Here is a 27,911-nt window from a genome sequence, read left to right as displayed (position 1 = left end):
TTCGATGATGAGATTATAAAGTTGGTTGATAAAGGTAACTCCACAGTGGTAATATACTGAGACTTTTGTAAGGCGTTTGACTTAGTTCTGCGTGACATTCTGACTAAACTCGTAGTGCCATAATACCAATAAAGCACATGATAAATGGATTGAGAACTGGCTAGCTGACAGGTTTCAAAAAGTGGGGATCGTCACTGAATGGGGGCGGTGACACCCCCACCTGTGTTCTTGTTACGCACGATGCATACCATTGGCAGGGGCACCAACTCATCAGCACTGCGCTCTCCCAGTGGCCGTGGTGAGGAGGAGCAGCAAGGGCCACGCCACAGCTCACTTAGGCGTGGCTCTGCAGCCCCTCTGCCATGATGGGGGGTGGCGGGGCCAAAATTGAGTGAGTGGTGTTGCAACGTGGTGCATGGAGGTCTCAATAGCATTTTAGGTTTGGTCTTGTCACCCTCCCCATAATGCAGGAAAGGCGGTGGGGTTATGCCTTGAGCCATCTGTTGTTATCTGCACACTCTAGGGCACCCCACCATGGGGCCCACGCTGAGTGGCCTGTGGGGTGGCCGTCACTGCTCCTCCTCACTGCTGCTGCATGGTAGCTCCTGTGGCAGAGCTGTCCTTGGCAGCCTGCACCAGCAGCTCACTGTCACGGCCAGGATGTGGGCAGACTGACCTAATGGTCTGAGTATGACTCGGGGGCCAGGAGCCAGGCCAGGTTGGATACAAGGTGGACAGAGTCTGAGACGGGCCAGAGAGCAGACCGAGCGTGAGATGTCAGGAGACAGGAAGGGTTGGATACCAGGAGGTAGCACAGTAGAGGCCAGACTAAGCAGGGGAAACTCAGCTACATTGAAAATTTCCTGTTCCTTTGATTGGCTTAAATAAAAGCAGGGAATCAGTCTGGATCCTGGAGCTCTGCCAGTCAGAGTCCAGCACTGGCAGCTGTTAGCAGGTCATTGGGTGGCAGGTTGCAACTTACTAGTGCCGAAGACCCCTGTAGACCAGGGTTTGAGACCTGTGGTTCCTGAGATCCACGTTCCTTCTGCACTGCCCACAGGACTCACTCAGCACTAGCCTCAAGAGCTGCAGTGAGTGCCTGCCCTGCATAATGGAGTGGGCTGGTGGGGAGGCCTGGGGCATACCATGTGAAAAATCTCTTGCAGGGGGGACACACACACCCTGAATTGGATGTTTCCAGTGGGGTTTTGCAGGGATCAGTTCTAGTGCTGATGCTATTCCACATTTTCCTCAGTGATCTGGCAGTAAACACACTGCTGAGAAAGTCTGCGGGTGACCCAAAGATGGGCAGAGTGGTGAATAATGCTGAGAATAGGACAGTCATACCGAGCGGCCTGGATCAGCTGGTAAGGTGGGCCTATTCCAACCCAATGTGTTTTAACACAGCCACGGGGAAAGTCGCCCATCTAGGGACATGGAATGCAGGCCGTCCCTACAGCATGGGGGACGGTGTTCTCAAGAGCAGCGACTCTGAAAAGAATGTAGTGGTCAGAGCGGAGAGACAATTGAACGTGAGCTCCCAGTGCAGTCATATGGCCAAAAGGGCTAATGTGATCCTTGGGCATACCAACATGGGAGTAGTGAGAAAGCTAACGAGCCCCATCAGTACAAAGGAGACTGAAAGGCGACGTGATTCAGCATATAAATATCTTCCCAGGGAGAAACAACAGCGATAGTGTGGATTCTAGTATCCCGCAGGTGAGAGCCGCTGGAGAGGAACTTCTGGAGCATGGTAGTGCTGGGCCATCTACAGCCGTGATGCAGCCAGTCCAGCAGCACGGAGAGCTTACCTGTGCCTGTGGCCCCGAAGAGGCCTCTTTTAGTGCCTCTAGCGCTGACTCCGTGCTGTGCCGTGATTGTGGGGCAAGCTTGATGCTGGCTGATTTCATAGGTTGTTGGAACTTGGTGGTTACTCGGGTGAGTTGAAAGCCCAAGGAGTCTTCAAGGGCAGGCCAGCTTTGGTTGCATGCTGCCCTGGTGGGTTGGTGGGATGACTCTAACCTCTGCTTGGACGAGGGTGGCGATCATACCAGGAGAGTGGCTTGTTGGTAACCTCTCCAGTGTCCATGTGTAGGCTGAAGATCCGATCCAGCAGAGGTGCCGATTTTCTAATGTGCTGGGAGGTGCTTGACCTTTGCTCTGTCCCAGGCCCCGGCCCCACTGCACCCCTTCCCCCAAGGCCCCGCCCCACCTCTTCCTGCCCTGTTCTGTCCCCTCCCCCAAGTGCCCCTGCCCTCTCTCCTCCCCCCCCTCCCAGCGCTTCCTGCACATTGCTGAACTGCTGATCCGTGGCGCGCAGGAGGTAGTGGGAGGGAGGGGGAGGATCTGATCTGGAGGGCTGCTGATGGGTGCTTAGCACCCGCCATTTTTTTCCTGTGGGTGCTCCAACCCCGGAGAACCCATGGAGTCGGTACCTATGGTATCCAGCATGTGCCTGGCTGCATGTGTGGGTCCAGGAACTGTCTGGAGAATCCAGTGGTTTCTGTGTGGACTGTGAGAACGTGTGTGCTGCTATACCGTTTGTATTCTCTGTGTGGGGCTGAGCTCATCGAGGGCCAGAAACCTGGGGGATTCTAGGACCATCGTGGGCAGCAGCTCCGTCACTTCCGCCAGGAAGTTGACAGAATTTCCATCTGGACGTCTCTTCACCACAAAGAGTCCTAGATTTCACCTGTCCTTCGACTCACAGATCATATATGGATGCACTTGAATGTTTTACTTTCTGGGGTTGTCTTCTGCCTCAGAGGCTGGAAGGGAACAGCGTGGCTACTCAGCTGCCTCTTTGATTTTTCTGGTTCATTCCAGGGTCTGTCTGTGCTTGTGGCATACAGAGCATCCTGTGGGGCTAGAGGTACTAGGGAGGTGGCATTGGACCACATTTCAGGGATGCAAGCAAGAAGTGAGGACAGGTGCTTCATCCAAAATGAAATTGTGGAAGGTGCAGGCTTGGTGAGGACTGGTCTTGCATTCGGCAGCAGAAGCTTCAGTCTGTTGTCGTCTTCTTGATTTTGCTGATCAAGGGACTAGCTTTGAGTGTGTTTAGATTTATCCTAGTGTGCAGTGCTCTTGGAGGATGTCTCTTCAACCCAGTGATAGTCAGGAGTTGGGAGAGTGGGAGGTATTTGGGTCACAGGCCTTGTGGTTAATCTCTCTGTTGCTGTAGGATCTGCTGTCTATCTACGTTCTTTCAAGTTAGTCGCCAGCCAGTTTTCACCTATAAGGCCCCATTTGAGGTCTTTCAAAGGGTAACTGAAGATTTGCTAAATTTCAGGAAGTCAAAGCTTATATGGAATCTGGATTTCTTCCCTGCAGCTTGAAGCTTTTAGGGAGCTGTCTGGTGATTGATTTCTGATTTCTTTCAGAGTATTGACATTTTAGGTGGAAGCACAGCTATTCAGCAGAGTGAGAGTGTCTTTTTAGTTCTGCTGTTTATTTTTATGAACGAGATGAGAAGATTATTTCTCCATTGGGTAAACTAGGCTGGACCTGAGGAAGCAATTCTGCTTGCAGAAAGATATTCAAAATGCTATTGTGTAACAAACTTACTCTGGCACCATTAGACAGAATGAGGCTATGCTCTGGATAATTAGTGAAGTTTGGGTTAAATCATCTTGCAAAATTATCGTGAACATTTGCTAACCCGGGTACAAAATCTCTTTTTTATTACTTTACTACAATTACGATTAAAATGAAAAACCTTAAATCCTATTTCTCTGGCAAATAAAAATCTGTAGAGAGATAGTAACATGACACGCTTTATTGGAGGCTTTTCCACCCAGTTGAATTTTGTGCATCTCTGCTCTTTAATAGGGGGACTTTGAGGGTTGTGTCACCCACTCGAGCTGCCACAGATAAAGTGCCAAAATACATCTGCAAGATGAAACAGTGAATCGCCCCTCAGCAGCAAACTGCATGAAAACTAAATGAAGTGAAATTATATTCAAGGGGCTTTTCTGTCAGTGGAGGGGTAAATGAAAAGGTCCTGTGTGGTGCTTTGAAAGATTTGATGGCATAATTAGAAGATACATGCTTGAGTCATAGAGCCTTCTGAACTTCTTTTAATGTGTTTTTGTGTCTGGTGAGTTTTTCATAGATTTAGGGATGAAAAATAGACTTATCTAAGTACGGTCTTATATCATACTTATTGCAATCTGCCAAGTTTTCGGTTGTACTCAGATCTGTTTTGTATCAGCTACAGACTGGATGTCCAAACTTTGCAACACAGGGATCTGCACATAATTTGATAATGCATATAGGTATTTACTATTAGCAAATGTACGCAAACAGCTATAATGTTTACTCCTACTTCTAGATCAGTGGTTCCCAAACTTTACAACCTGTGAACCCTTTTCACTAAAATGTCAAGTCTCGCAAACCCCCTCCTAAAAATGAATATTTCCAGGGATTTTCTCCTTTACCTGAGTATAAATTATAAAAGCAGTGATCTTGGAAACATAAAATTTGTTTTTATGACATGCTTATTACACACTATTTATTATTATTATTTATCATTACAGTATTTTTATTACATTATGAAAATGGCAACACTCTTCCAAGATCTCACTTTTGTAGCTTGTATCACTTTGAATAAGCCTGTTATAAGACAAAGCTCCTGTGTTTCATCAAGGAGTATCAGATGTGAAACAGCATGAAAGTATTTAAGAAGCCACTCAAAGAGTTCCTCCTACACAAGCATTCAGGTCTTGAGCAGTCCAGTACAATAAAGCTTAAACTTGTTCTTCATAATAATTTTAAAAACAATACTAACTGCCAATTTAATTTTAAAAACAGCAAAAAATATCCACCTCCCTTTCCATTTCTTATAAGGAGTCTTGAAGATTAAGTCTCCTCAGTGTGATAGATATGATTGCTTTGATCTGCTAAGCTCTTGGAAGTCCAGGGGCTCCATGCTGCTGGCCCCGTGCTGCCTGGGGTCCCTACAGACAGCTCTGTCTGCCATTAGGGAATTTTTCCCTGAGAACCCCCTATAACATTTCGTGAACCCCCAGGGGTTCACGAACCCCGTTTGGGAACCACTGTTCTAGATTAATAGAAGTTGTTTGTAGCTGACGTGTGAGGATACGTGTGCACAGCAAAAGGTGGATTTAAGCTAGCGTAGGCAAGCTAGCGTGAATCCACCTAGCAGAAGTAACTGTAGCAGGGAAAGCGGCAAAGAGTCCTGTGGCACCTTATAGACTAACATTCGTCGGATGCCGACGAAGTGGGTATACACCCACGAAAGCTCATGCTCCCATACGTCTGTTAGTCTATAAGGTGCCCCAGGACTCTTTGCCGCTTTTACCGATCCAGACTAACACGGCCGCCCCTCTGATACTATAGCAGGGAAGACACCACAGTGTGGGTTTCAGTGCAGGTAGGGACCCTGGGTACATACTCAGCTCCCTAGCACACGCACACCCTGAAGCCCACACTGGGCTGTCTTCACTGCGGTTGTTACCTACAGTAACAGCCCTTTCTGGGTAGAGACACCCTGAAAAAGAAGTAGATCTCCTGAGGCCTGATTCTGATCTCTCTTACTCTGGTGGAAATCAGGAGTAACTCTGACGAAGCCATTCAGCCTGGTCTTCCCTGGGTTTTCCCCCCTGAAATTCCCCATCCTTTTTGCTATGGATTCAGTTCCGCTTCTGGTGGCAGCAATGGGAGGAGAGGGGGCAGTGGTTCAGACAAGGTGCCATCAATACTCGCATTTTAAGCACTGTATTGTTCAGATCTGCTCCGAGCACGGTTAGACAAGGTGGTGGTTAAAACGCCAGTGGGAGCCTGACACCCATCTACAGCAGTGCTCCTTCCATTGCTTCAACTGATGGAGCTGCACTGGTGATAGCGACGGTAGGAGAATAAGGCTACAGCAGCCACAGCTGTCTAGGCTCACTTGACTTGTGTCTCCATTGCTTGTACCTTCTAGGGTCATCTCCAGCTGTGCCAGGGGTGTCCAGGGCCACTGCCTGTGTAAGCCAATGGAGAATTCTGCTTTGCTGGTGTTTACACCACTCCCTTTGCACAGGTGTAAAGCACCCTCAGACTGCACCTGGAACATCAGTTAACTCTTGGATCTACTCTCAGTTTTGAACTAAACCGTTTGGGTTTCTGCTCATACCAATGCTTTTCAGAAAAAGTAAATTGCAGATAATTCCCCAAGTGTGGATCTGCTTTGGGGTCTTGCCACAAGCTAACTTCTGGTTAACAAATGGTACAAGACTCAATCCATAAAGAACTAAAGGATGGTAGATGCCAATCAATATGGCTGTGTGGAAAATAGGTCTAGTCCCGCAAACTTGATATTGGTTTTTTGATGAGATCACAAGTTTGGTTGATACAGATAGCTGTATTGATGTAATATAGGTAGAATTCTATAAGGTGATTGGCTTAGTACCTCACAGAATTCCGATTAAAAAATTAGCACTAGACAAAATCAATGTAGCACATATTAAATAGATTAAAAACTGTAACTAATTGATCTCAAAACATCAGTGTTGGTGAGGAATCATTTAGTAGGATGTTTCTGGTGGGGTCTGGGAGAGATCAATTCCCAGGTGTAATAGGGCGGCCTGCCCCTTTAAAGGTCAGGAGGTCTTTCAGTTAGCCGGTGATGGGGTGTACTGACCCCACACTGGGCCTGAAGGGGTTAAAGAGCAGTACTGGGCCCAGGTATCCCCACCCCTCCAGCCCTGCAGGGCATGCTCCAACTGAAGAAGGGGTTGAAAAGGGAGCAACCCAACTCAGAAAGGGGAAGGCTGGGGAGGAGGTCAGACCTACCCTGAAGGCTTCTGAAGTGGAGAAGCCTCCTTGAGGGGAGAAGGCTGCATGCTGAGTGTGGTTGGTGTTGCTGGTTTGGTTGCTGTTTCTTTTTACCTTATATCAGACTGGAAGCTGGTGGAGAAAGGCAGACGATAGGAAGTGACCTGGGGAGGGTAACTTGGAAGGCACTTTTGGGGGCCAGACACTGTTGCCCCTCCTAGGGCCCTGAGTTGGAGCCAGTGGAGTACATGGGCCCGGGCTCCCCTGCCAACTGCCCTACTAGAAGAGGGACATAGGCCTGCCTGCCTGCCCCGCCACACCTCTGATTAAGAGAGAAACTGGTCTGCAAACCCTACCCACAGGGAGCTGGCATCAAGGACACTAAGCAGTTAGGCCACGTGACTCACTGAGGACTCTGGTACATAGCCCCAGCCCACAACATCTACACTGGGTGTGGAAGTGGGACTTAAAAGGAGCTCATGTGGGATCCCGTAAAGGCTTCAGTTAGGTAGGGCTGGGACTGCCAGGAAGGACAGAGATGAGGGAAGCTGCAGCAGGCTTGAGGGAGCAGCTACAGGTGAGCGCTAAAGGGAGAAAAACCGGCTGCCGCAGGGCATAAAGAAACTGAATCCAGCTCCAGGAAGATGGCTGGGGACCCCTGACTCAAGGGGTTTGTCTACATGGGAGCTGGAAGGGGTAAATTCCTGCTCAAGGAGATGCACCTGCACTAGCTTTGATCGAGCTAGCACGCTAAAAATAGCAGTGTAGCCACTGTGGTGCGAGCAGTGGGAGGGGCTAGCTGCACTGGGTATGTACCTAGTGTCTTGGACTTGTGCATGCTAGCTCCTGTCACCACTCACGTCGCTGTGGCTACACTCCATTTTTAGCACACTATCTCTCTCAGGGCTGTGGATATGTCTCCTCAAGCTGGAATGTACACCTTCCAGCATCAGGATAGACGTAGCCAAGGAGAGAGAGAGAGAGACTGAATTGAACCCAGCTCCAGGAAGGAGGGCTGGGGATTTCTGACTCAAGGGGAGAGAGACAATGAACTGGGGTTGGGATCTGGAGGGTCAGTGTGTGTAAGGACTAAATAAACTGGACCCCAGAGGGGAGTGTTTTAATGACTGTTGGAGTGTGATGCTGAGTTATTGAGAAGCCCAGGGAGGAAAGGGAAACTGAAGCAAAGCACCAGAGAGCCACTCCTGGCCACCTGGAGCCTCCCAGGAGGTGGCTGGCCCTGTTACACTGGTTCAGTATTCAATATCTTTATCAGTGATCTGGAAGAAAATATAAAATCAGTGCTGAAAGTTGGCAAACGACACAAAGCCTGGTAATAACTAGAGACGGGGCCAGGATTATGCAGAATGCTTGGAAAGCTGGGAGTGAACAAACATGAGGTTTAATACAGCCTAATGCAAGGTCATACATCTAGGAACAAATAATGCAGGTCACACGTGCAGGATGCAGGACTGTATCCTAGAAAATAGCAGTTTTAGAGGTGATTCTAGTCTATTCTATTCTGTTTTATTCTATTCTATACAGGTTCTTATGCCACCCTCATGACCGCAGTATTGGAGCACTTTCCAGTGGTGCATCAGCAACATGACTGAGCACTGTCGTATGTGGCTAACTAGTAGAAGATGGGCTCCCAATGTGATCTTTGGACGTATAAATGGGGATATTGAGTAGGAGTAAGGAAATGGTATTTCCTCCATGTGTAGCACTGGTGGGACCATTGCTAGATATTGTGTTCAGTTCAGGCATCCACACTCTGAAAAGGATGTTGAAAAATAGGAGTGAGTCCAGAGAAGAGCCATAGCAATGTTTCAGGAATTGGAGAGCCTCCCTTACTGCAGAATGCTGAGCTCAGTCTATTTAGTTTATCCATGAGATGATGACTTGATCAAGTCTGTAAGTACCTACACGGGAAGGAGAATTCTGATAGCACAGGGCTGTTTAATCTAGCACACAGTGGTGTAATGGTGCAGGTCTAGAACCCAAGGGTACCTTTGTCACTACCCAGGGAGATGGGTGAAGCAGCCTCTCATTAAACCTGAATGGTCAGGCCCCACAGGAAGTTTTGTCAGAGTACCCAAGACCTGTGGCCGCCTGATTGTCTCACACCTGCTACTTAAGCCAGGCAGTGAGCTGAGTGGTTGTCTGAGCAATTGTGCAGACTTCCTATTGCTGCCACACTGGCCTTTGCTCTTGACTGGCACCTGCAATCCAGATCCAACCCTGTCCTGATTCCCGACCTGTTCCTCTTTCCTAGCTCCTGCCCTGTGCCTGATCCTTGCTACTCTTTGGTTCCTGCCCTTTCATCTTGCTCCTGACCATCAGCTACCAGTTGTGGCTCTGACGTCTGATTCTGGCTCAACCGTTGGCCCTGGCACATAGTACCAGACCCTGGCTCCGATCCTCAGCTTTGGTTCCTGGTCCTGACTCTGGTGTGACTCCCTGGCTCTGGTTGTTGGCCATTGACTCTGGCTCTGATCCCTGCTTCTGTTCCCTGGCCTAGATGCCTGCTCTGCTCACTAGACCTGAGGCTTGCTCTGGCCCTATGCCAGACCACCTACATCCCAGTTCCTAACACATAACGTGATCTAACAGCTGCAAGCTGGAGCTTAACAAATTCAAACAAGAAAGAAATGTACATTTTTAACAGCGAGGGCGATTAGCCACTGGAACAATTTCATAAAGGTTCATGGTGGATTCTCCATCACTGGCAATTTTGAAATCAAGGTTGGATGTATTTCTGAAAGATCTAGTCTAGCACAACAAGAAGTTACTGGGCTCAATGCGGGAATCACTGCATGAAATTCTCTGGCCTGTGCTGTGCAGGATGTCAGACAGGTTATCATCATGGTCCCTTCCAGCCTTGGAATCTGTGGTTCCATGAAAATATGACCCTGGAAGCTGTGCAGCCCTGGTTTACATGCTGATGTAGGTGGTGCTGTAAAGTGTAACAAAAGAGAGGTTCTTTCTCAAGACGGGCTTTTTGCAATCTGGTGACTTGCTCCTGGCTTCTCTCTGCTCTGGCCAGGGAAACTATATTAGGATCTCGTGAGTGCACTTGCTTAAAGCGTACTACAGAGGCACTAACATTATTTTCCTGGCCTAAGTGAAATGTAACCGCTTTACAAAACCAAGTCTTGTCTACACTGGGAATGTTACAAACATTTCCCACTGGTGTTAAGTGTGGTCCAGTGGAGCAGTTGGGAGTTCCTGTGGGTATTGTTTTGTAGAGTTCTTAGTGTACAGCTGGCCGAGCTTGGTTCACTGAAGGAACCTTCTTGGCAGAGAGACTGGACACAACATTTCTACAGCCTATAGGTGCTGGTTGCTGTCTGGCAGGGAGAGTGATACTTGGCCCTCCTGCCACTGGTAAGCTGCATATGCAACCGCTGTTGTTTTTTGAACTCTGCAAGCCATTCTGAGGGACTTTAGCTTTGAGAACTGAGTTGGACCTCCCACATGGTCATGTCAGTCACAAGACAGGCCCAAGAATGTTTCTATTAAAGGAAAAGGACTAACACTGATATCTTTTGGTGATATTTTTGCCAGGATAACTTTTCCTCTTGTTCTTTCTTTCTCTTTTTTAGCTTGCTGTCCATCCTTATTGCTTCCTCCTTCTCCTCCTCCTCCTTAGTTCTGGTTTAGTTTGTTACCAGTATTTCTGTGGCACAATCGCTCAGTCTCTGAGTGCCTGATGTTGTTAATACAGTCTCTGGCTGTATGAAGTTGGGGTGTTTAGCTGTAGGGGATGCCTCTCTCCAAATCACCATAGGGATTTTGCTTATTTGTGAATGATGGTTTGCAGAGCAAACCCGGCAGAGATGCAAACCAACTTCCCATCAGGTTGGCACATGCTCTGTTTGGATCAGTGGGCCATACCCTGGCCTGTCTATGGCCCCTTTATGCTGCTCTGCCAGCGCAAAGGGGCCATAAAGCTGTCTTGACCAGCCCTGTGAGGATTTCTTCCCCAAAGGGGGAATCCCTTGGGGAGTTGGAGCTGTGGTGCCCCTCCTGACTCCTGCTGTATGAGATGTGGCTGGAGAAAGAGGCATGCTCACAGCACCATGGCACTCTGGCTATCCTCAGAACAGCCTCTTAGGAGCCATCTGGAGCTTAGGGCAACCAGCATTAGTCTTTTCTCAGTTGTGCTGGGGGCCAAACTGGGTCCAGCTGACTCCCGAATTGGGGAGCCACAAAGTGGTGTAAAGCTACCTTTGCCATGTCTTGTTTCTAGCTATGTTCTTGTGCTGAGCACAGGCCAATCTTCGCAGAGGAGAGGTCCCTGCATCTCCAGGTCGCAAGGGTTGCTTTTGTTATGGTCACACTGTTATGAATTCTTAATGACTCAGGAAGTTCAGACCTTCCAGATATTCCCCCAGATCTGTCAGCCTGACCTTTTGATGTTCCAGAAAGCGTCGGAATGCTGTGTATCATTGGTGCAGAGTGTCTAAGCCAGTGGTCCCCCGACTTTTTTATCTATGCCCCTCCTCCCCTGTATCTGGTCTGCACTCCCGCGGGAGCCAAGGGTGGGAGTGGGGCCATGGTTGGGGTGGGTCCGGAGCAGAGCTGGGGCAGAGCAGGGCTGGGTGGCACTCCCTCTCCACCCCCCTCCGTAGCAGCTGGTCCATGCCCTTCTATGCCCCCCTGAATGTTTCTCCACGCCCCCTTAGGGAGGTGCGCCCCCCAGTTTGGGGACCACTGTTCTAAGGCATGGAAAATGACTTCCCCACAGGCCAATGAGATGAGTGCATTCCAGAGCAGGGGAGTCCAAGGCACAGGTAGCAGCTGGGCCTGCTGCCTAAACAGCATCCACCAGAGCACAAACAAAGTAATACAGAAATATTTGTGGCTAAAAGCCGCCATTCGTCACCTTTCAGACTCCTGCTGTCATATGCCTTAATAGCACATGACTGGTTATTTTGTAATTGCTGTGTCCAATTGTGCAGAAAGGACGCTATATGGTTGAAACACATTAGGTCAGTGCAGTGTACTTTATTGATCACCTCGTTTCCTGCACTATCATACCATGCTCATTACATGCTCTTCACATTTTTCCTGTGATATTCTTGGGCTGTTGGGCAGCTGTGGGATTTTTTTTATGCAGAGACTTTAGCATGGTTTTAATACTTTTAAAACTGATTTTGTTGAACGTTAAAAGTAGAAACATCTCCTTGGAAGTGCATGAGGGGCTTAGTCCTGAGAGATACTGAGCATTGTCAGTTCCCATTGACGTTTGTAGATCCCAATAGATGCTGGTTGGTCACCTATGGGTTCTTGATTTCTGACTGCCCACAAACCTTTTTGTTGTTTTTTCCTATTTTGCCCTTGTCCTTTCAGTTTCTGTGCAGCCCTGTCCCAGTGCAGCTGGCTTCACAGTGTATTTTAGGTGGATTTACATAGGGAAAGGCTTTGAGTCATGCTTTAATTCTCTTTACAACTCTCTTCTCTTCCTCTCCTTCAAGTTTTAAGGGGGAGACTGCATTCCAGAAATCCACTCATCTTGCTCATCTCGCTTTTGTAGATACACAACCAGGTTTGTGCTTTTTGTCTTGCCTGTTGTAAAAGTTGTAGTTCTTGTGGGTTTTTTAAAACACTACTAGGACCTAATATTAAGATGGATCCTTCCTTTATTGGGGAAACTTTGGTAAAGTGGAACGGATCCTGGAGTCCAACAGCCTAAATAAACATTGCCTGTTCTAACTTTTCTAATTTATAGGCTTCCAGGGGTGAGGATGTGCCCTGAAATAAAAAGGGATATTGCAATTCTTCAGCAGTGAGCTTAACACACTTAAGTGTTTCCAGGACCTTTGGTAAAATGGTGAGAGACAGACTTCCCTGGCTTCGTTCTGCTGTATGAAGACAAAAGTGCATTTGATGAGATTTCAGACTGTTACTGTTTACTTTTTGCCTGTGTCTGAGCAAATGCTGCTGCAGCGAACCTGAACGGAATGATACTTAATATAGGAGAGCGGTCTGTTGTACAACACAGAGATTTCAACAAGGAAAATTGTGTATTTAAAGTTTTTATTTTGACAGCATTGAGATCCCATAACATTTGTTTAAGTGGTTTTAGGGGGAAAAACAATCCGAAAATGTTACTTCAAATGAAGGGCTCATTTGAAGTGTCCAGTGCATATAATCAGACTGCCTATACATTACTTCCCAACTGGCTGTGCATTAATTGGTCTAAATCACTACAGAGTGCAGGGATTCCTGCTAGTTATTTATTGATGAGGGGATATGCACTATACCTCTTAGCATGCCCACCTATACAAAAACTGCCACATCATCTGATTGCCATAGTACTCCTATAGGAAAATCATTCTCTCCAAGGCTTTTTATCTGAGCTTGTTTCCTGCTGCCTATCCCAGACTGCCTGCCTGTTGGAGCCACGTCTCTGTGTGTGTAGATTTCCAAATCCATACACAGAGAGTCATCAGCTGCTGCTGGTTTACAGTAATTGTCTTAGTTTTCTTGAAAGTCGAACTGAAAAATAGGTCCACAGCATTAGCACTTGAGTGCTGTTACCTAGTGCGGGATGGATGTAATGTAAGAGGAGCAGCTAGACAGAACGGTTCTTCAGATCTAATTGAGCCCATAATGTCAAGGGCAGCAGGAGAAGCACTGTCGCTTGACTGAGTATAAGTAAAATAAAGCAAAGTTTCTGCACCGTGAGGTTCTGCAATACATGCTGGAGGAGGCATGGTGAGGTTGGAGCTGGGTGGATTCTACCCTTCTTCAGGCTGGAGTTGTTCAAGGACAGGGTTTACCCTCTCATGCTCTCGTTTCTTTCTTTCCATCTGACTCTCCATTCTGGTCACCAGGAAAATGATCACACAATAGCCTAACACTGGATTTGAATGCAGCATCTCTCCCAACCTTGGCATCTCTTTGTGGGAGTAAACCAGTCACTTCCTGTCAAGGTGGTCCTTTCTCAGGGGGACCCTTCCTGCTTGTAACAGGGAGGCAGGAAGTTCTGTCTTTTTTGTGTGGACAACATGCAATACAATATCGTGATTTTATGTAGTGTCCTCATGTCTTTCATATACACTCCAAATGCCCCCAAGTGCTTGAGCGAGCTCATACCTCAGTCACTGTTCAAACCCTGCATTTCTCTGAGGGTGAAATTCACCCTGGGTGGAGGCCCAGCACAAGGCTTATGTACTGTTCACGTCTTACTTTAGCCACGTTTTAAAGAGATGCATAGGCCGTGCATGGATCCTCAGCCCAGGGTAAATTTCATTCATGTCCACCATCTCCCCAGGGCAGTATGGAGACTTTTGTTGTGACTACGTAATGGCATAGGTGTGCGTGACACATCCGACATACTGCTTCAAGGAGCCTTCATTCCATGGCTCTGACCCTGCTCCTGCAGTAATAAGTGCAGTATGGGCCAAATTCTCTAGCACACCAGGGTGATACGATGTGATACGTAGTGTGCTTCCAGTGATACGAAGCAGCCATAAACTTGGCTCAGCTGGTGGCTAAACTGGGCTTACAGTGGCTCAGCGTCCCCATACAGTAATACAAGGCAGCCAGAGTATATGGGCGATTCTTGCCCGACGTTTTCCCATCACCATAGAAAGATTAATTAATTCATTGACATTAGCGATTCATTGTAATACCCCATGAGGTAGGCAGTTATCATTAGCCTCATTTTACAGATGGGAAGCAGGACTCAGATTCTCCCCACCCTGGAGGTTTTGTTCTGTTTCAAAGCATATGACTTATAAAACTTTCCAGTGTTTTTAATTTTCAGTGACAGTTCAGGAAACAGACAAATATGCTCTGCACCATTTGCAACTCAGCACGACAACACTGAGAACTGTGAGTGAAAGGAATACTACTCAGGCAGTTTACTTCACTTAAGGGGTTTGTCCAGCCCAGCTTTTAAAGGCCACATCATTGTTATGCTACCTCTCTTCTCCAGATTCACTTCTTTTGGTCAGTTTATCACTACTAATTTCTGCCCTAAAGCCTGCCATTTAAAAATCCCACCCAGTCCAAACGAAACATTGAAAAAGTAACAAACAAGATGCATACGAGAGAAAATGTATATGATCTACGGTCCTTGTAAACAGCTGGGGGAGGGCGGGGGGGAAATCCAAAATGGTACTTAGGCGCTTCATTGTTCAGCATTGCAGCACCTAACTTCTAGGTGCCTAAAAGATCACAGGGACAACACTGCGATCCACAGAACCTGAGTTAAGCACCGAGACTCTATACAATGAAGGGGGAGAGAGAAGCGCTTTAGACTGCAGTCCACAAAAGCCAGCATGGTAGGTGGGGAGTTGCCTAAACTAATTGATGGGAGGTGCGTAGGAGAGGGAGGTTCTAAGCACTGCCCCTCACTTGATGATTGGTGCCTCCCTGCAATCTGGCTTTAGGTGCCTATCTCTGCTTAGTGATCCACGAATGGGAATCTGCCTCCTTAGGCGCCTAAATTGTTTCTTGTGAGATGAGTGGATGATGGAGGGAAAGAGAGAGGAGGCTGAAGGGAAACCTCAAGACTTGCAGATGCAAGTTGGACAAGAGTACTGTGAGGGTAGACTTATGGATCAAGGAAGTGGCCCATAGAAGCTGGTGACTATGAGAATCAGGCAGAGGAAAAGTCTGGCTAGCGATGGAGAAATACAGCTGAGGAACAAGTTCACTGAGCTGGAAACTGAAAGGAAGAGGCAGGCAGTAACAGAAGATGGGAGAACAAAAAAGAAAAGAATAGCTGGCTCTACAAGGATAGGGGAAGAGTCAATGGACATAGCCAGAGTTTGGAGTCTGGGATGACTCACAGATTGCAAGGGAGAACAAAACACAAGAGGACTTGTAGCCAGAAAGAACAGAAGGAGGAAGGCCAGAGAATTGCACCAACACCAGGAAGAGGTAGGTCTGCTTGAATGAGGACTCACTACTAACAAGAACAGACAAGCCTGTCACCAGAGCTGATCTGGAGAACAGAAAGGTGTGTTGTCTGCCAGAAGTGGATGGGACTGAGGCGGAATAGGATCCTCATGGGAGTGGGAAAGAATCTACTGTTTGTCCTTCTCATGGGAACAAATGATACAGCTGAATTCTCACTGAAACATATCAAAGGAGACTACGCCAGGCTGAGGAAGATGTTTGAAGAAATGGAGGCTCAGGTGACCTTCATTGGGATTCTACCTGTCCCTAGACTAGAGGAGCAGGGCAAAGGCGAGATGAGATTGTGATGATCAACAGATGGCTCACGCAGTGGTGCTATAAGGAAGGCTTTGGGATGACTACTGGGAGGCATTCATGGGCTGAGGGCTGTTCCCGTGGGATGGGCTCCACCTGAGCAGGGAGGGAAATAGATTTCTGGGATGGAGGCTGGCACAACTGATTAAAAGAGCTTTAAACTAGGAAATCAGAGGAGGCGGTTGGGAGGTCTGAGATAGTCTCCACACCTGATTCGAATAATGAGTGGGAGGAAAATCAAGTGAAAGAGGATACATCGATGGAGAAAGGAACACGGGTAGGAGAATGGACAACAAGAGGACGGGTGCCAATACCAATGACACTAAGTCAGGTAGTTGATGCTGGCAGCGGAATGACAGCACATCATTGGGTGAGGAATGTGGGCAACGCTGAGCAGAAACAACTAAGATGTCTGTCCACCAATGCAAAGAGCCGGACACACAAGCCTAACAAATGGAGGAACTAAAACCACTGGTGCAGGAAGCGAAGCCAGATGCTGTAGGGGCAATGGAAACATGGTGGAATAATAATCATGACAGGAGCACCGGAAGGACAGAAATAAAGGTAAAGGGGGTGGAGTAGCATTGTATATTAATGACGTGCTAGACTGTAAAGAAATTAGAAGTGATGGAATGGAGCAAACAGAACCTGTTTGTGCCAAAATCACATTGGAGAAGAAAGGTAACAGAGGCTCCACTGGGACGGTGCTGGAGTCTGCGAGACCCCCCTTCCCAGGATCCAATCGGGATATGGAGAGAGACCTCTTTAACATTTTAATGAAATAAATGCTACTGGGAATTGTGTGATTATGGGAGACTTTAATTTCCCAGATGTTGGTTGGAGGACAAACGCTACTAATAAAGGCAGGGCCCAGACATTCCTGGATGTGATGGCTAAGAGATTTCTTCACCAAATAGTCCCCGAACCAACAAGAGGCAATGTCATTTTAGATTTAGTATCAGTAAATAGCAATGACTTCATAGAAGAACTTGTTAAATGTGGAGGACAGCCTTGATTCGAGTGATCATGAATTTAAACTAAATGGAAGGATAAACAAAAATAGGGCTGCAACTAGAATCCTTGATTTCAGAAGGGCAAACTTAAAAAAAAATTAAGGGATTTAATTAGGGAAGTGGGCTGGAGTGAAGAACTCAAGGATCTGAATGTGGAGGAGGCTTGGAACTGCTTTAAGTCAAAGTTGCAGAAACTATATGGAGCCTGCATCTCAAGCAAGGGGGAAAAAATCATAGGGAAGGGTTGGAGGCCAAACTGGATGAACAGGCATCTCAAACAGGTGATTAAGAGAAATCAGAAAGCCTACAAGGAATGGAAGAAGGGATGGATCAGCAAGGAAAGCTACCTCTTGGAGGTCAGAAAGTGCAGGGATAAAGTGAGAACTGCCAAAAGCCGAGCAGAGCTGGACCTTGCAAAGGAAATTAAAAACCCATAGTAAAAGGTTCTTTCGCCATATAAATAAAAAGAAAAAAAGGAAAGAAGAAGTGGGACCACTAAGCATTGAGTACGCCAAAGAGTAATTGGGATAAAAACACTGTTTTACTAATGGTAGATCGTGCCAGACTAACTTGATCACTCTTTGAGGAGATAACTGATTATCTAGATAAAGGAAATGCAGGAGATATGATCTACCTGTAAGCATTTGAGACAGTTCCACATGGGAAATTATTAGTTTTCACTGGAGAAGATGTGGTGTAATACAAGAATTGAAAGATGCTTAAGGAACTGGATGAAGTGGAGACAACAATGGGTCATGCTGAAAAGTGAACTGTCAGGCTGTAGGGAGATTACTAGTGGAATTTCTCAAGACTTGGTCTTGGGACCAATCCTATTTGACATTTTCATTAGTGAGGTTGGCACAAAGAGTGGGAGTGTGCTAATGAAATTTGTGGATGACACCAAGTTGGGAGGTACTGCCAATACAGAGGAGGACCGGAATATCATACAAGAAGATTCGGACAATCTTGGAAACTGGAGTAAATAGAAATGGGATGAAATTTAATAGTGCAAAGTGCAAGGTCAAGCACTTAGGGACTAACAACAAGAATATTTGCTAGAAGCTGGGGACGTATCAGTTAGAAGCAACAGAGGAGGAGAAAGACCTAGGTGTATTGGACCATCACTGGATGACTATGAGCCCCTAATGTAATGTGGCTGTGAAAAAGACTAATGTAATCCTAGGATGGATCAGGTGACGTATTTCCAGTAGAGACAGGGAAGTGTTAGTACCACTAGATAAGGCATCTGGAATACTCTGTGCAATTCTGGTCTCCCAGGTTTAAGAAAGATGAATCCAAACTGGAACAGGTGCAGAGAAGGGCTACTGGGATGATCAGAGGAATGGAAAACTAACCTTATGAGAGGAGACATAAGGAGCTTGGCTTGTTTACTGTAACCAAACGAAGGCTTAGGGGAGATATGATTGCTCTCTGTAAATACATCAGAGGGATAATCCTGAGGAAGGGGAGGAGTTATTTAAGTTAAGGGCCAATATTAGCACAAAACCAAAGGGCTATAAACTGGCCATCAATAAGTTAAGGCTTGAGATTAGGCGAAGGTTTCTAACTATAAGAGGAATCAAGTTCTGGAACAGCCTCCCCAGGGGAGTAAAGAGGTCAAAAATCCTAACTTGTGTCAAAACTGAGCTGATAAATTTATGGAAGGGTTGGTATGATGAGACAGCCTATAACAGTATATGGCCCACCTGTGACTGCTATTAGCAAATATCTCCAATGGACAGAGATGCAAAACTAGATGGAGAGAGCTCTGAGTTATTACAGATAATTATTTCCCGGGTGTCTAGCTGGTGGGTATTGCCCACATGCTCAGGGTCTAACTGATCACCATATTTGGGGTCAGGAAGGAATCCTCCTAGGTCAGATTGGTAGAGACCCTGGGGGGTTTCACCTTCCTCTGCAGTGTGTGGCATGAGTCACTTGCTGGTTTGAACTAGAGTAAATGGTGGATTCTCTGTAACTTGAAGTTTTTAAATCAAGATTTGAGGACTTCAGTAACTCAAGTTATAGGCCTATTACAGCAGTGGGCGGGTGAGGGTCTGTGGCCTGCAATGTGCAGGATGTCAAACTACATGATTATGATGGTTTCTTCTGGCCTTAAACTTAGTGAGCCTGAGACTACAGAGTTACTCTCTGTCTCTCGGCCCAATGACTATTGAAATGTTTATCCACCTCCTCCAGCTGGATTTTGAATGGGAACTGATCTGGTAGGCAGCCTCTGAGCATGCCTACTGGATCAGGCCCCACATGCAACTTCAGCGGACAAATGCCTACCTTCCCCAGAGTTCATGAATCTCTCTGGGGCTTAGGCGGGAGATAGGTATCTGGCAGTCCAGAGTGACCCAGCAGTGCACATGCCCAGAGGCAGAGGGAACTTTTACCCTGAACTTAGGCCCCAAGTGAGTTTAGGCACCCACAGGTTTTAGCAGGAGTTTTGTGGATCACAGTGGAGCCGAAACTGGGATTCAGGTATCTAAACCCCAGACTTAGGTGCCTATGTCTGGGGTTTAGGCACCTAAGTAGCTTTGTGAATCCCACCTCTACTCCCTTCCCATTGCTCTGTGTTGCTGCCTCCCTTCCAAGGCCGAGATCCTCAGCTCCCTTTGCACTTCCTGGATACAGGGCCTGCAGTGTAGTGTGCCTGTCCCCTGTAAGTTGTGCTGCTGCCCAATCATGCACCTTATAAGGGCTGCAGGAGGGATCCTCTCTCTTGTGCCACTCTAAGAGATGTGCAGCGAATAAGGGAAGGGTGCAACAGGCATCACTCAGCCCCTGGGGTGCATACTGGGCTACGTTCATACCTGGAGTAACTTCATTCGGTCCAGCTGAGGTACACCAACTCCTCATTAGGTTCTCACACTGCAGCGCTCCTGGACATGCTGGCTGGGGAGAAGGAGCCTGGGATGGAGCCCAGACTGCCTCCAGCAATGCAGAGCACTAGCGCTACCAGTCCACGAAGCAGACCTCTCGCTGGTTCTCACTGAACAGAACTGAAACTTGGCCTGATGTCCACTGCCCTTTCCTGGATGTCAGAAGAGCTGCTGTCCCATAGTCCACTCTTCACGTGTCCCTGCATCTATGAGAAACTCCAGACCCCTTTGGCAGCACGTTCTTCTGCTACACTTCTAAAATATTTGTTTTGCCTCTCTCCTCTGTTTAATGATTGGTTTGTATTCTAGCTTATATCATTAGGGGGAGTGGTTTGCAGTCTCCTTTCCCAGTGGCATACAGTTGCTCTCTTTTTCTCAGGTTTCAGAGTAACAGCCGTGTTAGTCTGTGTTCGCAAAAAGAAAAGGAGTACTTGTGGCACCTTAGAGACTAACCAATTTATTTGAGCATAAGCTTTCGTGAGCTACAGCTGTAGCTCACGAAAGCTTATGCTCAAATAAATTGGTTAGTCTCTAAGGTGCCACAAGTACTCCTTTTCTTTTCTCTTTTTCTCCTAATCCTTTCCTGCATTCCTTGCATGTATTGTCTCTTTGTTTTAGAGCACGACTCTCTCTCCTTTGAGATGCTAGTTGCATTTTTATTTGATGATTTTCACGTGACATCTTCACATCCTGCCCACTTTGTGGCACTAACTCCCTCTGCGGTACTCACACGTGCATGTCAGACCACAGGTCTGAGCCTTCCAGCTGCCCTTAGGGAACGACCACCTCTTCTCTCTGATACACAGCTCGCTATTTTCTGATTATTATTCCAGCCTGAAGAAGTCTAATGGTCGAATGACCAACTCTAACCTTACTTTCTTATTCAGCATGTACGTGGTTAGCTGTGTTTGATCTCTGCAGAAGAACTTGTTTTATATCCAGAAAGGGCATATGGGCTATATACCAGGGAAAAGGGGGCAGAGCTACCAAGAAACCTGTGAATCAAAGGACTGCGGGCTCTGAGGCCAGAAAATAGCCTATAGCAGCAGGCGAGATAACCACTAAGATTCCTTTAAATGAATAAGATTAGCACTGATATGAAGCTGAGAGTCACCTTTATGGAGGGATTCTAACCAAAAATTCAAGAACAAAACTGGCTATAGAATCAGGTAATCTGGATCTCATGGATGAGTGAGAGCACCTCGCCCGGGAGACAGGGAGAGAAAGGAGGGGGAAAGGAAAGTTGATATTCTATCTGTCTCTGTGCTTGAATTTAACATTTTTAGCAAGGCTTGTGTCTTACAAGGACTAATCTATATGTGGCTGAAACCCCTTCTAACTGTGCTCTTCTTCTCTGCCTGGCTGTTAGCAGTGTTTGTGACCCTGGCGCTCCAGAGGCCGCCCTAGCCCCCTTTGGCTTCCAGAGCATAGTACCTGGCAAGTCTTGGGGATGGGAGTGTTGCATACGGTCAGCTAGAAACCAAAATAACAGAAAATGAATCAGCTGCTCTGTGAAAGCAAGATTTATTTATTTATTTATTTATTTTGCCTGGTACAATTACGGCTTTCTTCGTTGTTCCCACCCTGATACTCAGGCTGTATGCAAGGATTTGGCATTGGCCCATCTTTGAGTTGCTGGCTATGAGGCCCAAGAGCACTAGGACCCTGCATGGTGTAGCCAGTAACTTGTCATCTCTTCAGTTGGTGCTGTGGACTTGGGGCCTGGTTGCTTCTGCCAGGTTTGTGCATGGAGAGAGCTGAGGAATTTGTAAAGCAGGCTGTTGCTTGCTGTGCTCCGAGGTGAGTTTGCCCTTCTTCCCAGAGATGCTGTTTCTGATTGGCTCTAAACCAGAGCTGTTGAGATGTAGTTTCAACAGCATCAATGCAATGACCTGCACTAACCCTCCTTTTCTCCCTTTTGTTTTTCTTCTCAGATAAATGGCTCATTTAAATTGGGAGCTACTAAAATACTTTCTGGCTGGCAAATGCAGTGCCTAGTAGCAGCTATCAGGGAGGAACCAAACATGAGTGGGGGAGGGGAACAGGTCGACATTCTGCCGGCCAACTACGTGGTCAAGGACCGTTGGAAAGTGGTGAGTAGCTCTGACTCTGAATTTCCACTACTGGCCCAAAAGGCTCTTCTCTGTGATGCTGTAAAAGTGCTTCTTGCTGGTCCCAGGATTGATCAGACGGCACTGACTGGGGGAATCTGGGTCAGGGCATGAAAGAAAGTGATAAATATTACACCAGTTTTTTGAGACATCTGATGTTTTAGAACAGCAAACCTGCCAGGGATTTCTGGGTAGGATGAACTGCTGCTGGTGACCTGATTAGCAAAGCTCTCAGACTCTGCGATACTACATTGCCAGTTTTCAAGTCCTTGCTCTAGAACCCAGCGGTGCTGGAATGTTTCAATCAAGTGTTTGTAATCATGTTTTAACGCTGGCAAACACAATGTATTTTACCTTAACCCCATCCTCAGAAACAGCAGATCCAATATAGGTGAAATCAGTTTCCAAAATCAGTCAGCTGAAGGTAGATGTTCAGCAAGAAAAATATTGGCTTGAACAGTTTGTTTGGCAAAATTATAAGCAGCTGAACACAGGGTCTCAAAATGGAAAGTGTCATTCAGCCTTAACTATGGACATTGCTACCAGCTCTGCCTATAATAAATTAATGAGCCGAGGAAGTTGCTCTGTCCCTGTCAGCAATAATTGACTCTGGTTGTTGTAGAAATAATAATACTCAGCATTTAAAATGCTTTACTCACACTAATCCTCACAACAATCCTTTGAGGTTAGTAAATATTACCTCCAGTTTACCATTCAGGAAACTGAAGCCAAAGGAAGTGACGTGCCTTCCTCAAAGCCATAGAAAGAGGTGATGGGAACTTTGGAGGTTCTGATTCCCAGCTGTAGGCTCAAAGTGCTGGACCACACACAATCTGAGTTGTGCACTGAGGACCCAGAGATTGGAGTAGCAAGCAGATTTATTTTGGCAGTCCTGGGTTCACACAGGACACAAGCTTTACCAACGCTAGTAAATCTCATAGATGCGCTCTCACGCATTTATCTGTATGAAACCCCTTAGCAGCCTTAGCTTGTCCCTACTAGATGTAATGGATGAATATTGCTTACAATTAACTGAAAGCTTTGTTGAGCTCACTGGGAATGTTCAACAGCTGGCTAAGTGTGGGCATAAAATTAATCATGTACCTTTCTTGTGTTGTGGAAGGTGCCTTGTTGCAGAAAGACCTATTTAAATGAAGAATAAATTAACTGAATTTCTTTCAGGAACGGAGGCTAGCCTACTCCGGTGCTGTGTTAATTATGTCCCCTCTCACCCTTTGCCTGTCTTGTCTATTTAGATTGTAAACTCTTAAGGGCAAGGATTGTCTCTTACCAGTGTTTGTGTTTGTACAGTGCCTAGCACAATGGGGCTCTGATCTCACTTGGGACCTCTGGGCACTACCATAATATGGAATATAAATACAAAAAAGATAAATTAAATGAGCTGGAGTCTGTGTTGTAGATGTGGCTTTATTTTGAGGTTCTGGTCATATACTTTTCTAGTTTGCTGGAAGAAGTGTAATTAGTAGCTGTCCTTACTTTTCCTCTGCATTGTTTAATACTGCTTCAGCACATCCCATCTACAGATTAGGGCACTGGTAGTTGATGATCTCCATGTGTACTGTGTCCCAAGGCAGCTGGTAGGCAGATGGCATGTGACAAAAGGATTCACTATGCCTAGTCACTGGCAAGTGCTTGCACTGGGTTAATTTCTTTTGTAAAGCTTTTCTGTCTGCATTAGTTGTGGCCAGACCATGACACCATGATACATTGTGTGGCAGAATCTTGCAGCTTTTTATGATTATGGTTTGGATGGGAGGAAAGAATACTTTAAAAAGAATGCGAAGGACAGCATGGCATTCCTGTTAGTCAAAGGAATGCATTCAAAGTTATCTTGCTGTGGGGTGTGTTGGGGTACTAGCTTCTCTAAGTACTTAGCACTTATCATTTCCAAGGCCTAGTGCACCCAAATATTGCACTGGTTTAGCTAAAATCAGTTTTTAATCTGATTTAATTAAGATGGTGCAGCCCCTTGCATGGATGAACTTAAATCAGTTTACAACTGGTTTATAGCTAGGCTTTCAAGGATTAGATTTGTATCATTAAAATGTAGATAAACGTCAATTTCACTGTATAGCCACAAATTGACAAAATATTTCCATTGATAATTGAAATTTACAGATAGGCAAAAAAAGAGAAAAATGCTGCTTAAGAACTTAGTTTGATTTAAGGATATTGACAGTACGTTTTGACGTGATGTTGACAATTTGTGTTTTAATGGTTATAAAGCTTTAACATTTGAATATCAACAACTACTGTCTCTAAAAAATTGTCTGACCTCCCCTCTATAATTTCCTGCAACTGTGAAAACTTAAATTGATAAGAATAGGGAGGAAATGTTTAAACCACATAATTTTGGGCGAATTTGAAAATTTGAATAGATAAAAATTGAAAAAAATGCTTAAAAATAAATTTATATTGTCCATCAAAACTATTAAAAAAAACAGATTCTGCCAAACCTTCCTATAGTGATTTGGTGCTACATTAATATAGGTCAGTTGTAAACCGAGTGAAGACTGAGTAAATGTCACCTTGGAGTGTGATGCAGAGATAAAATTTCTACACACCATCAATGACTGCTTCTTGGAACAGCTAGCCCTGGAACCCACAAGAGGAGAGGCAATTCTTGTTTTAGTCCTAAATGGAGCACAAGATCTGGTCCAAGAGGTGAATATAGCTGAACCACGCAGTAATAGTGACCGTAATGTGGGGGGGATAATACCAAACCCCTCCCAAAAAACCCCAACTGCAGTAATATTTACCTTCAAAAGGGAAACTACACAAAATGAGGGGCTATTTAAAAACACCATAATGGAGGCTCAGAGTAAATGTGTACCCCACATCAGAAAAAAACAATAAGAGGACTAAAAGAATGCCACCATGGCTAAACAGCAGAGTAATGGAGGCTGTTAGAGGCAAAAAGACATCCTTTAAAATTTGGAAGATGCATCCTAATCAGGATAGTAGGAAGGTGCCTCACCAAAGGCTTCAAGGAAACTAGGTGACCCTAGGATCAGAGGGAAGTTTCTCTCATGTAACTGGTTAAAAGATTAGAAACAAAGGGTAGGGATAAATGGTCAGTTTTCACAATTAAATGGAGAGAGGCAAACAGAGGGGTCCCCTAAAGATCCGTACCGGGACCTGTGCTGTGCAACATATTCATTATCTGGAACAGGGAGTGAACGGAGAAGTGGCAAAATTGGAGATGATACAAAATTATTCAAGATAGTTAAGTCCAAAGCTGACTGTGAAGAGTTAAAAAGGGATCTCACAAAACTGGGTGACTGGGCAACAAAACAGCAAATGGAAATTCAACCTGGATAAGTGTGGTGTAAGGCATGTTGGAAAAAATAATTCCAACTACACATCTATAATGATAGATTTTAAATTAGCTGTTACCACCCAAGAACAAGATCTTGGATTCTCTGTGGATAGTTCTGTGAAAACTTCAACTCAGTACACCACAGCAGTCAAAGAGACAAATAGGATTTTAGGAACTATTAGGAAAGGGGTAGCAAACATCATAATGCCAGTATATAAATCCATGGTGTGCCCACACCCTGAATACTATATCCAGTTCTGGTCACCCATCTGAGACAAGATAAAGTAAAACTGGAAAAGACAGCGGGGAGACAGCAGGAGCTGGTGAAAAAGTGCTCAGCACTAGGACAGCATGGCAAGGAATGTGGCAAGTTTGACCATTTTAGCAATGTGTGCAAGAGCAGAGCAGAATCCCAGAAAGATTCAGTCAGACTTGTACAAGAGGAGAGGGGGATGGCACGTCAAACAGCAGAAGGTGACATACACTGGATATCTACTCACAGCAGAGGGACTGAAAGCAGATCCCAGCAGAGACAGGCCAGCTCCGGTGGATGTGAAAGGGGCACAGCACTTCACAGGAAGGATACATTTTCTGTCTGTGTTCTGTCACTCCTGGCTGCGGAACCGGAACCCAGACGTCTGCTCGCAAGGCAGGCTGTGTTGTAGGACTGGGCAGATCCCCAACAGCAAGCATTGACACACACAAACAAATGATAATGGATGCTCCTGTCCTGACGTACTACTGTGGTAAGCCTCACCCTGGTACTCGCACCTGCTGCAGCACAGAATGCTGCCCTGGGGAGAGAGACGGCCAGTGGGAGGGCAGCTTGAGCTGGGGTGGGCTTAGAATCCACCCGAAGGGGCAACTGGGGAAGGAGAAGGAGAAGAAGCGAGATGCTGAACTAGCGGATGAACCAGACCCTGGGTAGGAGCTGAGGTGATAGAATAAAAGTGGGGAACTGAGAAGGAGAAAAAGAAGGAAAATAGGAAAGGTTTCAGATCAGAAGAAGCAGAAAAAAAGTAGACCTAGGTATGTGAGCAGACACTATTAGAGAAGGGGAGTAGAGGGAAATAAAATCTACAGATGTACTGGAGAGAGGGTATCAAAGAAAAAAATGAAAGGAAATCAAATTGGTGAAAAAGGGAGCTGATCAGAAAGCTGTGTTACATGAAAACAGATCCTGAAAATAGTAAACAAGAAGCCCACCCACAAAGGACCTAAACATAGAGAATGACTGTTTGGACATCTATCGATGGAAGACAGTTCAAAGGTGCCTAATGGACAAGTGAGGGCCCACTTGATGAGGAAACCCACTTGTGGATAAACTCAGTGAAAAGAGATACAGCCACAGAAACATTGAATCAAAGGAGCCCTTCAGGATGAAGAGAAGCAAAGGACAGGACAGCAAGAGTGGCGCTAGACTTCCAGCCAAGGAGGGGAAAAGTTGATTCTTCTCTGAAGTGACACTGTATGTTGTAGCGTAATCTCTCTTGTTCTTGTTAATAACAATGCATTTGATACTAATTGCACAGCGTGTACAAGTTCACAAAAGTTAATGTGTTGGTATCCTGTAGTTTTATTATTATAAGTAGTAAGTGTTTGGTAATGTTCTACATTATTTATGCTCCTGGTACAGTGTTGGACTTTTTCCTTATAAAGTTCTAAAGATTTTAAATCATCCTTTTTTTGCTTTGGTTTTCCTCTGCCTTTCCTCACAGTTAGCCTAGCCTAGCTGGGTCCCCATGCTGCCAGCCAGCAGGCCACTGACACTCCAGTGTGATGCATCGGAAAAAGGATTGGGTCTAGGTCTTTGACAGGAGCAGCCGGTTGCTTTATGTCACTATCCCATAACAAATAGTACACTGTTAATTCCATTGTAAATAACTGATTCCTGTGATGCATCCAGGTAATTAACAAATTTTGCTTGTTCTCCTTTGGATGCTCTGGGCTCCAACCCTAAACATGGGCCTCAAGATGTGATCAATTTGATTTTCTTTCATTTTTTGTCTTTGATACCCTCTCTCCAGTACATCTGTAGATTTTATTTCCCTCTACTCCCCTTCTCTAATAGTGTCTGCTCACATACCTAGGTCAACTTTTTTTCTGCTTCTTCTGATCTGAAACCTTTCCTATTTTCCTTCTTTTTCTCCTTCTCAGTTCCCCACTTTATTCTATCACCTCAGCTCCTACCCAGGGTCCGGTTCATCCGCTAGTTCAGCATCTCGCTTCTTTTCCTTTTCCTTCCTCAGTTGCCCCTTCGGGTGGATTCAAGTTGCATCCGATGAAGTGAGCTGTAGCTTACGAAAGCTTATGCTCAAATAAATGTGTTAGTCTCTAAGGTGCCACAAGTACTCCTTTTCTTTTTGCGGATACAGATTAACACAGCTGCTACTCTGAAAGATGTGACCTGACTCCTGGTGGACTACAAAGCTCATTGGCAACAAGGGCAATGATTGCTGAGGGCCTCTAGGTGTCCTTGGCAGGATATGGGGAATGTTGCTGCTGATGCGGGGTGGATAGGTGAAGGCATGCCAGAGAGAAAAGCATT

General features: G+C 46.0%; 1 protein-coding gene across 2 annotated transcripts in view; it reads left to right on the top strand.

Moving 5' to 3' along the window:
- The window catches only part of TTBK1 (tau tubulin kinase 1), a 156,666-nt gene that overhangs the window by 7,168 nt on the left and 121,587 nt on the right, over positions 1–27,911 (top strand). Inside the window, exons 1-3 of one of the 2 annotated variants that reach the window (XM_073339827.2) lie at positions 12,528–12,616; positions 21,508–21,712; positions 21,847–22,005. In XM_073339827.2, the coding sequence (XP_073195928.2) occupies positions 21,898–22,005 (108 nt within the window). In that variant the 5' untranslated portion in view covers positions 12,528–12,616; positions 21,508–21,712; positions 21,847–21,897. Of the gene's footprint in view, positions 1–12,527; positions 12,617–21,507; positions 21,713–21,846; positions 22,006–27,911 lie in introns of those variants that run through there. The other variant, XM_078852376.1, reaches the window with a different exon arrangement.

This window comes from Lepidochelys kempii, chromosome 3 (genome assembly GCF_965140285.1).
Source record: "Lepidochelys kempii isolate rLepKem1 chromosome 3, rLepKem1.hap1, whole genome shotgun sequence".
Lineage (NCBI taxonomy): Eukaryota > Metazoa > Chordata > Testudines > Cheloniidae > Lepidochelys > Lepidochelys kempii.
Note: the sequence above shows the minus strand (reverse complement) of the source record. Positions and strands in the feature narration are given on the sequence as shown.